This window comes from Cornus florida, unplaced genomic scaffold (assembly GCF_030987335.1).
Source record: "Cornus florida cultivar Cherokee Brave unplaced genomic scaffold, ASM3098733v1 CherokeeBrave_3.0.0_Hap2_Chr10, whole genome shotgun sequence".
NCBI lineage: Eukaryota > Viridiplantae > Streptophyta > Magnoliopsida > Cornales > Cornaceae > Cornus > Cornus florida.
In genome coordinates, this window is record NW_026775580.1 from 106,931,442 (window position 1) to 106,948,123 (window position 16,682).

Genomic DNA, 16,682 nt, shown 5'->3' on the forward strand with positions numbered 1-16,682 from the left:
GAAAGAGAATTAGCAAGGCAGTAAGACAATTCAGTTTGTATGATGTCTATGAGTGGATAAATTCAGAATTTCTGATAAAAGTAGGTCATTTGTTAACATCCTGCCCATACTTGTAGGTGCATAAGATAAGCAAATGAAATGATTTATTTCTCAGCAAAGACACAATGGATTCATTCGACACTGAAAATACAGCACAACAGACTATATGCAACATTGGTTCAAAAAGTGAATAGAAATGGAGGAAGATACACAAATACAACCAAATGGGGGATCCTTTGAATGTTGGTTAGCTTCAAGCAAGCTGAAATTCCCACAGTATCATAATATAAAATTGGATAAAGGAAGACTGCGCAGCACAAATCAGAAAGGAAACATGAGGTCTGGAATCGATGTGTACCTCAAAAAATTGCAGCTTCAATTTGGATGCAGAAAACAACTTTCAACTCTGCGCACTCGATCATATTGTGAAATTTCCACAATGATATTCCTATGAAGAAGCATCAATCTAGGATTTTAAGTTTCATCATCTGCTGAATAAAAAATAGGACATATTCTAATACAAAGAACCATATGATGAGACTTCACTATATATATCCAGATACATGAATATGAAGAAAACAAACAGCCATAAATAGAAATTTCCATGAACCCAAGTCAAATACATTATTACCCCCAAGTAATACTAACTCAGATGAACAAACATAAATAGGATTTCCCATGAACTCATGTCAAATACATTAGTACACTCAGGTAGTACTAACTAACTCAGGTGTAGTACAATGAATTTAATGAAGTACAAACATCATCCATAGTATAATGCATCGCAGCAAGCTTCCCATGAGACTTGGAAATATGGACTCCCTTAAAATACTCAGCTACAACGCAAAATAATTGATTTTATATAAGGAAAGAATTACAGAGCTCATCCAACAACAAAAGAGTCCATACTTTACAAGGCTGGTACAACCACCCCTCAAGATATTGCTAGTCTTCATATATAGAGTACATAAAAAAGGGATGATATATAGACTAGCTCCACTCTTTTGTTTCTAATTGAAAGAGAACTATTGTTCAATCCTTTCCTTGGAAAGGCCTCTTGCTCAAATGAACATTCCACAATCTGAGTTAAGAAACAGAAAAGTATGAAGTTTCTCCACTTGGTTTTCCTTCAAATTTGGAGTTTTATCTGGACATTAGTTGAAATAATACTCATTTAGGCAAGATGATTTGGCATGAGAATCTTACATTCACCCACTGCATTGATCTCAAAGGCCGTATAACAAATAGAAGTAAGGAAAATGTTACAATTCTCAGCACATCAGTATTCTAATAATAACATATTTTTTACGCTGACAGATAATATGATGAACATTCAGACACAAGATTAATGCATACACAAACTTCAGGAAATGAGTTTTTAGTTTATTTGTTATTTAACAGCATAATATAAAGATGCAAGCAATTATTCTTGCATAATTTTTAGGGTTTTACTATTTCGTAGCTCTTAAATGTATATAAGTTCCTTTCGTCAGCTTACAATTTCAAAAAGAATTGTTGATTTTAGCCAATTTTATAGGAAACATAGCAACAATTTATTGCGTTGAAATTAATCTTTACGTATATTATAAAGGAATGTGATACTAGCACTCCACTTTTGTAGTCTTACACTCCACTTTATTTTATTTTTTTTCAAAGTAAAATGAAATGATTATCCTTCTAAATCAAAATAATGACTAACCAAACTTTGCTTAAAGGAAATTTGTTACCACTAAATAAAATCCCCTTCAAAAGCCTATCACTTTCTTTCCTCAATCTTCTCCCTTACTCCATAAGGACACCAACTGAAGAACCAAAGATTATTATACCATTTCACTTTTAAATTTACCACTTGTCAACCTCTAAACCACAGGCTTATCTAAGGAAGGTGGGAAAACGAAAAAAAAAAAAAAAAAAAAACACAGACTTATCTATAATATGATGAAATTTAAGGATTTAGAAGCAGAATGCAGATTCATGCAATTCACAAGGTCAGGAAATTGAGTTTTTCTTTTCTTTTTTCAGCTCAATTTTACATAAGCAAATTTCATCACAATCAATCATCAATAATTAAATAATTTGCCATCTTCAAATCTTAAATTACGAAGAAAAGGTTATGGGTTGATTTTCTCTGAGGTCCAAAACTTCTCTCCGTTGATATTCTCTCTGGACGTAAAGATCAGCCTCTCATTAATCTTCAAGTTTACGTAATCAACCTGTGTACAAGACAAATCTTGTAAATCTTGAGTGAAAACAAAGTCACAGGAAATGGAAAAAAGATGAAGAACTTGGACCTGGTCGGCATCTAGAACTAGCAGACAAAATGCACCAACTGGACCTGTAGAAGGATCTAAAGAGGGCGCCAAGGGTGGTTGTTCACTTAGAGAAGGAAGACCTGGATTAGGCCCCAAGTACTGCAGTCTTGACCTTGGGGAACTAGCAAACCAAGCTTTCTCTCTTTGCTGCATTGCAATTTTGATGAAATCATTTATTATCTGAAAGTAAATGAAAGCTAGTATAATTGCAAAAAATCATTAATGCAGCAGGTAGCATTGCTATTAGGCATAAACAATACTACAATTTGAGAAACAAACAATTTCCCTTGTCCAAACATGAACTGATGGTGTTTCACTAGGGAACCGTCTCATTTGACAGTCTGGTTTTGACAATTTTCTATACCCATTACTGTGGTTTACATAATTGCTCCACTGATTGACCTCATCAAGAATGACTAATCTTACAATTCAAAACCAGAGCCTAGAAGAATAAAATTTCAACAACTCCAATTTGGGCACTATGTCAGTAGCTGTAGGTACAAAGATGCTACAAATACAAGAATGAGAATGCTTTGCGTAAACCCAAAGAGAACAGATTTATCGGCAAATGAAATTGCATAAAATAAGGTTCCCATTATAAGCACAAGATAGAGGATAAAACCATCTAAAAGCAGTTTGTTTTAGTAGTACTAATCAGCTTTTCGTGGAATTAAATTGAAGACTCAGACTACAAGAAGTCCTTTAAATTAATGTAAATTTGCTTTAACAAAAGAACACCCAATTTTTGTGCTACATAATCCCTTCTCCAACAAGAAATGAATTTTTAATTCGTATCACTTGGAATGGAAAAGACATCTGAAAGACGTGTCAACCAGTTCCCATAATTGAGAAGAATTATAAGTTATTTGCATCTCCAATCTTATAATGGCATGGACAGTTTTGTTTCAGAATTCTTATCACTAGAAGATGCGCACATTGAATGATATGTTTCACAATTTGACAAATATTTAATTGCCTCAATAGTGGCTTTACTTGTCCGTCCAGGAACCACTGGGACAGTGTTGAAAACAATAAATTGTTTTACAATTTGTCAAATAATTAGTTTCCTCAGTAGTGGCTTTGTCCAGAACCACTAGTAATCCTAAAAGTGAAAAATATATAAGACAACTCATGCAAATCCACAGACCTTTGAATGCAACCCACAATACTTTAGGTAAGTTAACCTTGAACTGTTTAATGTGACATAATAACAACTAGCATATCTCTAGCTGCAATTATTCAAAAAGAATGCTCTTTATCACATCAACTTCAATTTGAAAAGACCATCTCTTTAACATGCCACTATTGCAATCTCTGCTGCCTTAAGAGATTAGTACAACTACTAATCAATGTTGGCCCACATTAAATGGTTTAGGGTGAAGTACTTCTAAATCTAGGCATCTCTGCGAGTTAGGGATCTACTTAGATCCTTGTAAATGTTCCATTTCCAGTTTGCCATCTTAATCCCATTCCTAGGATTGTCTCCATTTTCAAGGATGCTCCTCCAAATCTAGGAAATTTTTTAACTGGCTTTATTTTAAAATTTTGAGCTTTTAGTGATATAAATTTCCCTCAAAAGCTAGGACATTATGTGATTTCTTTCATCAGCCTTCTCCCTTACTTAGGGAGGAGATCAACATTGAAGCACCAGAAAGCTCGAGTCATTACACTTTTTAAGTTAGTTATGGACAACCTCTCACATGTCCTTACTTAAACTTGATCTCACCAGACTGCACATACTTGAGTTCCGACCTCCAGTCTTCGAGCTTCTCTGGTACAGGCTGTGAGACTTTTAGCAGCTTATGCACCTGAAAAGGATGTTTGCACTTGAGAGAATCTGACTTTCTTATACTTATCCAAACAAAAAAGGATTCTGACTTTCATTATCAAAAATATGCCTGCTTGGCTTGAGGTTGTACACATAAAGATCTAGAGTTCACAACTTTTTTCCCTAATATATGCTTCTTTGAAAGAGTAGGAAGGTATTTGTGCAGTAAACAAAGTAATGAAATGAAAGCCAACCTGGAGTTAATCCTAACTACCACTAATCTATCCAATTTTCTTATTTTTGGAGGAGCTAAGGAAGAAAATACAGAAATAGAGAGATAAGGAGTCCTTTTGCAACCATAATATCTTCAGTCCAAACAACACAATCTCCTCTAATAATGTAATCATTGGGATCTTACAACGTAAATCACCTCCATCACACCTTATATATACCTTTATTGGCACCACTTAGTTCCCAGGGTGTGATGTCCCCTGCTTTTGCTCCCCTCTGAGCATTGACAATGACAAATTTAAATGGCTAACTTGACGGTTCAATATTAAGCTATTCTATTGTGTAATTCTATTAAATATATATTCAAACTGACTCTATTAATCATGCTGAATGTTACATAATTCAAGTCAACAAAGAGTTTTTGGCACAAGCATACGAATGGGCCTGATCGATATCAATTCATGGTGACTGCAACAAACTGCTACATTCTTATGCAATGAAATAAGAACATGAAAAATGGCATATACAATGCAGTTGAAATCGCAGAAGGGATCCAATCTTACCTTAAGCTTCACAGGGTCGGCATTTGACCCATCAATGACATCAACTCTTCCATTGATTCGGAATTGCTCCCAAGAGTCGGTGAAATACCAACATATCTAAATCATAAAAATAATTTGGAATCAATTCGAAGGAATAAAATAATCAATCTTGAAATGAATTTTAAGTGACCAAATCAATAATACGGAGTATTATTGAAACAATAGAACAGTTTAACAATAAATTAATTGGGAGAGACATATACCTCAGCAAATGGGCAATACTTAAGATCATCAATCTGCATGTTTAAGAAAAAAAGTGAACTCCAATCAGCAAGGTTCCAACGGGTATAAGGAGAAAACCATCTCAGGATTTAATTAACAAAAATGAAACACGTTCAATATTGAAAAGTCTTGAATACCACAAAATTTACTGAGACTATTTTTAGTTTAATAAATAAAATTGAAAACCAAAATAAAACGGGTATAAGGAGAAAATCAACCTTGTGACTTCGGCAATCAGTGTTGATTTGAATCTTGTCACTGTTGTCTTGGAAACCTCTAAATATCATTAAAAAAAAAAAAAATTTGAGAAATTTCAAGACTTTATATATATGTGTATGTATGTATATATTTATATAGAGAGAGAGACACCTGAAAACAACAGTGCGATTGGAAGGCCGGCCATTAGATCCGATTGTTGCCTGAAATGCCCCAACAGCAAAAACAAAATAGAACGATTAAGAACAATTAGAGAAGACGAATCATTATATATATATATATATATAAAGTAGAGACGTATACAAGCTGAAAGTAGGAAGAGTGCTTGAGGTTGGAATTGGACTCCAACGCTTTCAGAAGTAGCTGCTTCCATGGCATTGTTAATGCTTCCATCGCCATAACTCACTCTACAGTCTCTGATTATTTGTCCCAAATTCAGGGGACGTTTGTGATAATATCAGAATCTCTGGGTACTTTTGCAATATTTACTTTTACGTCAACGTATTTGTTCGTTCCTGTGAGGTTCAAATTAACTGCTAAATTAGTAAAAATAAGAAAAATGCCCAAAGCCCACCCTGAGCCTGCTATATGCCCGAGCTCGGCCCATACTTCCTAGGGCTAAGCCTCCTGGGCCCGTGTAGACCAACCTCAACCCTGCAGACAAGCCCGACATGCCTTTTTAATTTTTTTTTTGCTATTTTTATACAAAAATAAATAAATAAAAAATAATAATAATTGCATCTAATGAGTTTTAACCTACAACATTTCTTTTGAAGTCACAAGAATATTCACTGTACTTGAATATACTTGAATTGAGACGATTAGTGAAGATTCAAATTAGATTTAGAAATTTTCTATCAAATTTGTCACAAGTTTAATCAGAGTCGGAATAATTTAAATTTGAATTCAATTTAATCCATCTCCAATTTTAGAAAAATATCTAATTGGTGATGCATGGTATATTCGCATAATGATCAACTCTCTGTCCCTAAGCCTATGAAGAAGCATCATTGTCCTTGTCATGTCTATTTCTTCTGTTTTTGCTAAATCGTCATCGGCGTGTGTTGTGTGTGAAATTGTCAAATTCTTGAATTGAAGTGCGTGCCAATTCTTGAATAGAAGTTGGTCACGAGTCCAACTAACCCCAGTCCTCAGCTACACTCGATCATATGAAAACAACATGCATAAGCCTAGGCCCATGGACTTAAAAGCAATTATTAATTTATTTTTTGTATTAAAAAATGATTCTCTCTTCTTTGCAGATTAGCTGCTGATTGGTAAAATCCTAATAAGCGTAACATCAGCTTCTGTTCCTACTAGCAGAAACACAATTAAAGATTTACACGTCACTGACAGCAATATATTTTGAAAATTAAGAAAACCCATCTGCAAATTAGTTAGGTATCTAGAATGAAATTAATGAGAGTTGGAAGCTTAATTGAGCAAAAATAGTAGACCCTTTCTTGTGATGTAAAATTTGGGTCCAATATATATGCAACCTTCAAGACCAATTAAACCCTAGCTACGTCCCAAAAATGGTACTCCATTTGACAGTTATCCATAAACTAGTGGCATTGTTGGACTACTACTACTTAGTTCATTGATCCATCCTCCAACTGCGCCCTATTTAATTTTTTTTTTTTTTAAATAAAGAAAAGGCTGATTAATGAAACAAAACAGATTATTATCATTACATCAACATCTACTCATATAAAATTAGTGAAATTTGTTTAGGGTCAAACTCTTTATCATTACTATTTAAAGTATCATACCCATTCATGAATATTAGAATTGTTTAAATCACCTAAATTTCATCTTTTTTTAGAAGGGAGGAGGTTTTGAAGAGTGTAAGCTTATCAAAAAAAAAAAAATCACAGGCCTTAATAAGACACCAATGTCATCGAGCGACTTCATATTTGCCTTCCTCTCATTTTATGTTTGTGAAGACAGGAAATTGATCATATCTCACCTTAAGAACGATTAGATCGAGAAGCCAATTCTTCAAGCACCATGTTTAATTAAAGGAGAAACCTCTTCCAAAGTATCATGAAAATTATAAATATATATGGATACAAATGAATCTATTATTTATGGATAGTCCTAACTCGTATATATAAGCATAAATAAATAAATAAATAAATAAATATATATATATATATATATATATATATATATATATATATTGACAAGTTTCATAATTCTCTACAAATAATGAAAATAATAATAATGATAATAATAATAATAATAATAATTTAAAAGAATTATGTTCCACCAGGAATCAAGTTAAGTACACAAACCAACAAGTAGTGTTCCAGAATCTGAAGTTATTCGCAACCTTAATAATGAATCATAGTTTAAGTTACATAATCTTTCTAAATAGGTGTTCTTTTTCCGTTCTGAACGCGCTCCCGCTCTTACGCTCTCACTAAAATTCTCACTGTTTATGACTTAATTTTACTATTCTCACGCTCACGTTCCCACTTTTGAATTCACTTTTATTCTCGCTCCCGCTTTATGTGACTTGAATTTTTAATTATAACGCATGTAATGAAAAATAGTTCAATTATCTTAGCCATACCCATATGGTTTTAATATTATTATAATTTTTGAAGATTTACGGTATCACGACTTTTCACACCTTACACATATTGCCTGTTTTATATATTATTCTTTTTCGGTATTCCTACTTTTTTTCAACACATGTCCATATTCTACACAGTTAATTTTTTTCAACATATGCCTATATTTTGCAAAGTTAGAAGGTATCCACACATAAAGTGATGATATGAGATATCACCATGTTGTGATAAATGGAATCTTAATCGTTAAGCATCTTATGTAACATGCACGTATAGTACGCGCATACACACACACACATGATAAATTTGGTAATTTCTCATTTTTCAAAGAAATTTGTGGAGAGTCTGGAGACTTCGTTTGGCGAGGAGGGTGAGCACGTGAAGTCTAAATTTCAACACGTGAAGTCTAAATTTCAAACACAACATTGGAACCCAAATCTTAAACCATTAATTCTACGTACAATCAGATCAATAAAGACTCAACAAAGGAGTCTGATTGAAGTTGATCCCCTTCTGTCTTGAGCAGTTCAAGATACTCATCATAGAGCTTCTGTACATGAGACTGACATTCAAGATCTGTGCCGTTGATCACAAGACCATGATCTTGATCATCATCACCCAAGAGAAATCTGACATCATCATTATCATTGTCATTACCACCATCTTTAAGGTTGGAATACTGTGAAATAATATCTACAAATTCTGTTCCAAGTTGTCTCTCTCCTTCATGGCTTGAAGTCCCATGATTAGCTCTAGTACTCCAATCAAATATTCTGCTTTTTCTTGACATTGAGAAAGAACTCAGAGTTACCCTAATGGGCTTTGGGTTATGAACCTTCACCTTTTCTGTCTCTAACATGTTCTTCTCCTTATTGTTGCCTTTTTTGTTTCTCTTCTTCTTGGACTCTTGTGGTGGCTCTGGTAACTTTTTGTGAGAGTCTGGATCAGTTCCTTGGCTTCTAAGTCTTTTACTGATATGGGTGTTCCAGTAATTCTTTATCTCATTGTCGGTTCGACCGGGAAGCCTTCCGGCAATCAGAGACCACCGGTTGCCGAGAAGAGCATGCAATCTGACGATAAGATCATCCTCATCTGGGGTGATGTTCCCTCTCTTGATATCTGGTCTAAGATAGTTCATCCATCTTAGCCTGCAACTTTTTCCACATCTAAGTAGTCCTTCATGCACAAATATAATATTTTTAAAATTAAAATAAAAAAATAAAAAATAAAAAAACACAAGAAGGTTAGAGAGTTAGTTTCTTCTCAATTGAATCTCCAAATATGAGTGAGAAAAAGAAAATATTTATTGCTATATATATATGTGTGTGTTCTTCAGAATAAAGAAAAAAATATATTAAGTACCGGCTTTCTTAGGCAATGATCTCCAATTGCCTTCACCATGAAGCTGAATATAATTCTTAAGCAATGTGTCCTCTCTAATAGACCAGGGACCTCTATGCAACCCAACTTTGGTACAGCAAGGAGCCCTTCCCATCTCGTAGTGTATATATATATATAATTATATTTTCATGTAAAAGACGAAGAAAGTGAGAGAATTTGAGAAGGAAAAAGCGAGCTAGGCTGATAGATTCTCTTCTCTTGAGCAGCACAAGAAAATCACAACCTACCTTGCGTTTCCAAACAATTACGATCTGGTCGATATATATATATATATTAATGATGGTGTGATTTTCCATAATTTTCATTGTAAAAGAACATTTTATTAATTTTTGTGGTCAACACTCAACAATACAAATAGACAGCAGGTGCCTACCCACCCTTCATATTATCTGCCCTTCTCCTACCCAAGTCTTATACATGCAGAAAATTACAAATCGGAGATTACAACTACATGAGAAATCATTTCCAGTTTTCACATTCATGAAAATAGAAAAAATAATAGGCACATATGATTAGACTTTAGATATTTATTCCTTCTGTTCTATTTTAAATGTTTCTTTCGAAAACTGTAAGTCACAATACTTGTAATTAGTCACTCTGTCAAAGAGAAGTACACTTAGGAGTCACATTTGATATATATAAATCACAGCCGTTCAATGGGTAGAGAGAATATATAGCAGTAATGTCAATCCTTCGAGTGGACAGTGTCCAAATTTGGAACTTCATTGAACTGTCACAGCTAGCTAATCGTTCTTGATGCATGTATGTTATTCAGACTCAGTGCTTTTGTTAACCGATCACTTTCACCAATTATGCATGTGGAGTAATGTATCATTAGTATGATGACTGTTCTGCCACGGTAAAAGCAAGCTGAGGTGGATCAATATATGCCTCTCCTTGCATGGAGATTAATTAACCAATGAGCAGCACCATTTAATCTGGACTATTATTTGATTTCACTCTCAAATTTTAATTTATTAATTAAATACAATGATTCCTACTTTATTTTTTCACTTTTATATTTCGTAATTTTTTTAATAATTTAAAGGATAATATTTAGTTACTCACCGATGAGTAATTTCATGCTACTCTCCCCTCATGTGTTCCAATAACAATATACCATATCAATTTTAATAACCAAATAATCCACGTTCTCAATATTTTCTCTGATCAATTATTGAATAACTTTTTTATTAAAACTGATGTGGTATGTTGTTATTGGAACACATGAGGGGTGAGTAGGGTGAAGCTACTCACCGGCGAGTAGTTAAGCATTATCCTAATTTAAATATATGACATAACTATTCTTAAAAAAAAAAAAAAAGGAGTATTTTTTTTTTCTAAATATCCTACAATTTTTTTAAATGATTCCTTACACTATTGTTTACTCTTGTCTAAGTTGTTTTTCTTTTTGTCTAACTCACTTTCTTTTTTTCTTTGTGAGTTTTCGCATTTTTTTTTTTTTTTTGGGAAGGAACACTCAATCTTCTCTTTTAAAAGAAAAAATTATATCATTTGAACTAACACCCGTACATAAATTATTAAACAAATTAATAAAATTTAATTACAACAATGGTGTGTAGTTAAGTAACCTTCCAAGAAAAAAACAGAAAAGGTAAAAATAAAATAAAATAAAATAAAATGGGTAGAGAGAATATATAGCAGCGATGTCAATCCCTCGAGGGGACAGTGTCCAAATTTGAAACTCCATCTGACACAGAGTGGACAGTGTCCAAATTTGAAACTCCATCTGACACAGCTATATTCAAACTCATTGCTTTTGTTAACCGATCACTTTCGCCAACTATGCAAGTGGAGTAATGTATACTGTTCTGCCCCGGTATAAGCAAGCTGAGGTGGATCAATATATGCCTCTCCTTGCATGGAGATTAATTAACCAATGAGCAGCACCATTTACTCTGTACTATTATTTGATTTCACTCTCAAATTTTAATTTATTAATTAAATGCAATCAATTGTTAGAATCAATAGGTTTTCTTATGATCATGATACTTCTCAAAAATTGATATTCTTGATCAATGGAGGAAGTATTTTTTTTTTTGAAAGAAGCACTCAATAATCATTCCATTTGAACCAACACTCTGTACATAAATTACTAAAGAAATTAATAAGAAAATTAACAGCAACTACTAAAATTTTATTACAACAATGGTGTGGAGTTAAGTAACCTTCCAAGAATAAATAAATAAATAAATAAAAAGGAAAATGATTCTTATACAGAATAGTCACACTAGACGTACTTTTTTAATTGGTTAATTATGCAACAAATAAGGAAGTAAAGCCCTACACTTAGTTATATTTGGTATAAATAACTAATTAAAAATTATTCCGTAATTCACTACAAGTGTTTAGTGGGTGTGGAGTAAGTATCGTGGGATTAACATTTGTAAAGTATATATAAATGGAGTTTAAAAAGGCCACTCCAAGCCCAGCCATAAATATCTGAGCCCGTCAACTCTTGTCCAATTAATAGGCCCAATACCCCAACTTGAGGTTCGTACAGGATCGACCTAAATCACTGCTTGGGCTTTTGGACTCATTTTACACATCTTCTATTTTGCAGCTTTGGTTCTGAAAATTGAATGCCACAAGTTGTGCACTCCTTTTCCAACATACTTGAGTTTCCCAAAAAAATCAAACATCATTTTGCTTATTTAGTAACTACAACGTACTTCAAAAGCTTATCTATAAAATACTTATCCAATCAAAATTCATATACAAGTTTGTGTTTTTTTCCTAATTATTTATTTAAAAAAAAAAAATAGCATTTCTCTTGGGTTATAATTAGATTGGACCATATAATCGAGTACCATTTAATAATTTATCGCATTTGTTGGTCCATCTCCTTATGCGATTTCATATCAATAATTGCATCTCTTCCAGCCAACTAATGAAATAGTGTCATGAAGAAACTTTAATTAAGTGATTAAGAACGTTTTCGATGATATAGTACTTTAACCAATATGAAGTTTGAATCCAGATTAAACTAAAAGTGATGATAAAATTGTACCTATGTTTAAAGATTAGCCTATAAATATATAATAGTCTAGGTACAAAGTGGATTTTGTGAGTTTCAAATAAATAAATAAGTATTGAGGACCGCTAATCACGTTGTTGATGGTGGGCTATGTTTAAAGGATTAGCCCAAAACTGTACAAGGAAGAAATTAATCAGAAATTAATAAGGAAGAAAGGGTCCAAGTCCAGGCTTTTATGATGGAGCTCAAAACATGAGAATAACTCTCAATTTGAAGCAGATTTTGGGTGTGTGGCGGATTGGAAGAATTCAAAATGAAATTGCGTGGTGTCGGCATCAGAAGGACCATCGCCTCCATTCTACCGCGCCATTAATTTGGGTCCCACTAATGTTTCCTTTTGTCGGCTTTTGTTGCCTAGCGGGTCGCGGCCCGCCGGAGGCGGGGTTGTTGTGACCACTGTTGGAGTGGATCCCATCTCATCATGTACCGTGTAAGGTTTGGAGTTTGGACCGACCTAGAATTAAGCTGCTAAATGAATCTATATATATATATATATATATGTATATGTATATGTATATGTATATTTTCTCTTTAAGTAAACAAACTCCGATATCCATTTGTCTCTAGCCTGCAAAGGTAAAAGAGTGGGATCAGGAGATTCGGCTTCCCTTCATTCACCGTCTCTAAGCATTTAGAGTCCTCAATTAATTGTGGATAAGAAAATATATGACCATTCATATGTTAAGAATACTCATTTAATCTTGTTAAATCATAATTAAACTCCTAACACCTGGATTCATAATATCTCACTCAGAATAACTTGTTTTTTATTTCCAAAGCATTTTAAACAACATTTGTATTTTTTTTACCGTTTCTTGCAATAAGTGAAAATTACAAAAGCAATACAAATGAGGCGGAACAAAAATGTTGTAATTAGATACAAATATATTTATTCCAATTCGCAATTTCCACACACAGATGTCACACACTGGTCACTCATTTTTCGGCTTTCCCTCCAGTCACAAATCGGTGATTAGGGTTAAGAGGGCGGTAGGAGGAAATAAGAAGTCTTCCCTCTCATAGGGTCAACAGAGAGAACCCCACCTCAGGACACACACTCATAATTCCACCCACAAGGAATAAAATAAAATAAATATACAATTAAGAATTAGTCAAAAATACCCACCAAAATAACACTAAGATACGATGAGATCATGAGCCTACTAAAAACAAACCATCTTTGTTTTTATTTAATTTTTTATTTGATTATTCATAAAGCAAGCCACCACATAAAGCCAACACACAAACAATAAAAACATTCTTTCTTCCATCCAAGGGCAGTTGCAGATAAAGGAGGTGAATTTTCTTTCCCTGAAGACATCACCTCCCTTTCTCAACCTTTTTCCTCTGAATTCATGGATACAGCTCAGTGGCCACAGGTGAGTGTTTACTTCTATATTTATTATGTAATTATATTTTCACTTTGAAAATTTTGAGATTTATCCTTTTTCTTTCCTCTTTGTTTGGCTACTATGGCTAGTTAATTAGAACTAAGCTACTTTCATTAGTTCTTGAGAAAATTGTTGTGGAGGACTTGTAGCTATTTCTTATGAGATTTTGGTTCAAGACTAATGCAAGTTGCATTCATGTTCAATTTATTTTATTTTATTTTTTGTTGTTTTTTCAAATTTAACTTTTAATATAATGCTCTTAAAACATAAAATCACTACTGCACTTTTTCCCTTCCCCCACCCCCTTTTGTGTTTTTTCCACGTGATAACTGATTAAAATTGAAAAAAGGTATTATTTGTTGTTATCATCTTTTTTTCTTTCCTTTCAAAATGAAAAAAATATCCTCAAGTGAAAACTATTTGGTTTAGTTTTTTTGTGAGCTAGATTGCTATGATCGGTTTATTAATGTTTCCTAATTAAGTTTGTAAGTGATGATATCTAATTTGTTTCAGGAGACTGGAGCGGTGAAAGGCCGTAGAGAAGATGAGATGGGTGGTCCGAATAAGGGTGGTATGTTAGAGAGAAAGGTGAGGGGTGCACAGAAGGAGCAAGAAGCCTTGAATTGTCCAAGGTGTAATTCAAGCAACACAAAGTTCTGTTACTACAACAACTACAGTCTCACTCAACCAAGATACTTTTGCAAAACCTGTAGAAGGTACTGGACTGAAGGTGGGTCCCTCAGAAATGTTCCTGTTGGAGGAGGTTCAAGGAAGAACAAGAGATCATCATCATCATCATCACTAAAAGTAGTCCCTGATCCAAACCCACCAACACTGCTTTCACACTTTTCTACTCATCAAAACAGTAGGACTAGTACCCATGAAGGCCAACATCTTAACCTAGGCGTCTCTCAATTCCTTAAACTGCCCAAAATTGAAAACCACAACAACACTACTACTAGTTCTTCAACTTCCTCCAGTAGTAGAACATGGCAAGTTTCAGCCCTAGAGCTGCTTAAGACTGGAATTGGTTCTTCTAGTGAATTAGGGTTGAATTCATTTGTGTCAACAACAACAACAACACCAACACCAGTACCTATGCTGAATTCAAATAATAGTAGTAATACAACATTATACACACCAGTCATGTTTCCTTTGCATGAATTCAAACCAAACTTGAATTTCTGCGGTGATCATGTTGGGATGAGTAGATTTGGGAGCTTTCAAGAGATTAATGTTCATGACGGTGGTGGAAGAGTAATGTTTCCTTTTGGATCACTACTACTAAAAGATCAGTTTCCAAGTAGTAGTACTAATAGAAGCACTGAAGTTGATCAGAATAAGGCGGGAGCAGGTGGGAATATTTATAGTAGTGGTGGGCAGTACTGGAATGGAATGTTTAGTGGAAGATAGATCTCGTATTGGCCGGTAATAAAGAGAGGACTAAGAGCAGCAGCAACTTTGTCTTTTCTTTTCACTTTTTCTTTTCATCTCTTTTTCCTTTAATTTATACTTTATTCGCATCGTTGTTTACCTGCTCGGAGTAAATTGTTCAGAACTAGCTAACATATAGTTGTAGAATAGATATGGTTTCTTTCTTCTATCACTTTACTAGTTAATTATTGTGAATATTATTTGAAAGTCACTATATATATATATATATATGTTACAACATTTCTGTGAATGCCAGTACTCCACTTTTCATTCCGAATATATCACACTCCTTTCCTCGTGTATCATGTGGTCTAATCCAATCAAAATTTATAGTATTAAGAAAAAGTGAACTATAAGAGTTTAATAAGGTATTAAATAAATAAAAAAAACTATATGAGTTTTGATGGAGAATGTTTAAATGAATCGTGGTGTGTTCATGGGTAATTGTTTCATGATCATCCAGAGTTTCGATCTAGCTTTTGTCACCTGTTTTGTTAGAGAAGAGAAAAATATATATCGAATTTTCTTGTTAATTATTTATTTTTACCCGTAAATTTTTTAATCAGAATATTATTTTTATAATGAAGTGATTTCATAATCACTAAGATGCATAAAATGATAAGGGAATTAAAATTGTTTTCTTTTTTCATTTAGCAAATAAATTCAACAATGATTTTAAAAATACTTAAACCCTCAACTTTTTACATTAAAAATGAGAAAAGGCACTACTAAATTTGCATGTGTGATGAAATTTTTCTGGTAAATTTCAAATTAAATCCTTTTCAAGGGGGTGATACACATTTTTCATATTTGAAATCCATTATTTTCAAGGGACCCACATTATTGTTTTTTTCAAAAATCTACTGCTGCCTTGGCCTCTTTGGTCAACATGTAGGTTCTCATTCGATGGTATACAACTAGAGAATCAAATTTGAAAACAAATATATGTTAGAGAATTTGAAGCAGTTAGGTTGTCCCACCTTGATGAGAGTAATTTAGGTTGCTACAAAGTATCTCTTTCTTATTAAAGATGTCCCATAACCCTTTGAAAAGTAAAATGGAAAACATTATAGCTTTCTCAAATTATGCTTCATTTTTGAAAGCTTTCCTGAACAAATAATAATCCTTAAAAGTTCTTTTGAAATTTCAAAACAAGACATGCTTTATGCATCTGTTTTGAAACTTTTAAAATATTGGAATTTTTAAAGGCCAGCAGGTTATTCTGAATATAAATAACCATTTTGGTTTGAAAATAAACCCTCAATTATTATTATTATTATTAGAACTTAAATTTAAGCTACTTACAGACTGTCTTGTCATAGGTCATAAGTGTCAGGTCTGACTTTGATATCCATAGCAGTTCAATTCTTGCGGCCCATTAAAGCACTTGCAAAAAGCAAGCTGGAGCTAAAGGAAAACAGAAACCACG

General features: G+C 33.4%; 3 protein-coding genes across 4 annotated transcripts; 1 reads left to right on the forward strand and 2 right to left on the reverse strand.

Moving 5' to 3' along the window:
* Positions 1-638: 638 nt before the first annotated feature.
* On the reverse strand, positions 639-5,868 carry LOC132276807 (pyridoxine/pyridoxamine 5'-phosphate oxidase 2). Of its 2 annotated transcripts, XR_009470929.1 has the most exons (8): positions 5,694-5,868; positions 5,544-5,593; positions 5,393-5,450; positions 5,156-5,188; positions 4,914-5,009; positions 4,092-4,159; positions 2,331-2,498; positions 639-2,252 (listed from the first exon to the last, which is right to left on the reverse strand). XR_009470929.1 is itself a non-coding variant. In XM_059778420.1 (7 exons), the coding sequence occupies exons 1-7, from the start codon at positions 5,787-5,789 to the stop codon at positions 2,151-2,153; spliced, it is 603 nt and encodes a 200-aa protein (XP_059634403.1). In that variant the 5' UTR covers positions 5,790-5,856; the 3' UTR covers positions 639-2,150. The 2 variants fall into 2 exon arrangements, 1 of the variants encoding a protein (XP_059634403.1); XM_059778420.1 differs by lacking the exon at positions 4,092-4,159 and having other exon boundaries at positions 5,694-5,856.
* A 2,399-nt stretch (positions 5,869-8,267) lies between these two features.
* On the reverse strand, positions 8,268-9,614 carry LOC132276809 (transcription repressor MYB6-like). The gene is made up of 2 exons (XM_059778422.1): positions 9,332-9,614; positions 8,268-9,145 (listed from the first exon to the last, which is right to left on the reverse strand). Exons 1-2 carry the CDS (start codon positions 9,462-9,464, stop codon positions 8,433-8,435), a joined length of 846 nt encoding a protein of 281 aa, XP_059634405.1. The 5' UTR covers positions 9,465-9,614; the 3' UTR covers positions 8,268-8,432.
* A 4,059-nt stretch (positions 9,615-13,673) lies between these two features.
* On the forward strand, positions 13,674-15,455 carry LOC132279728 (dof zinc finger protein DOF2.5). The gene is made up of 2 exons (XM_059781761.1): positions 13,674-13,807; positions 14,333-15,455. Exons 1-2 carry the CDS (start codon positions 13,784-13,786, stop codon positions 15,230-15,232), a joined length of 924 nt encoding a protein of 307 aa, XP_059637744.1. The 5' UTR covers positions 13,674-13,783; the 3' UTR covers positions 15,233-15,455.
* Positions 15,456-16,682: the final 1,227 nt, after the last annotated feature.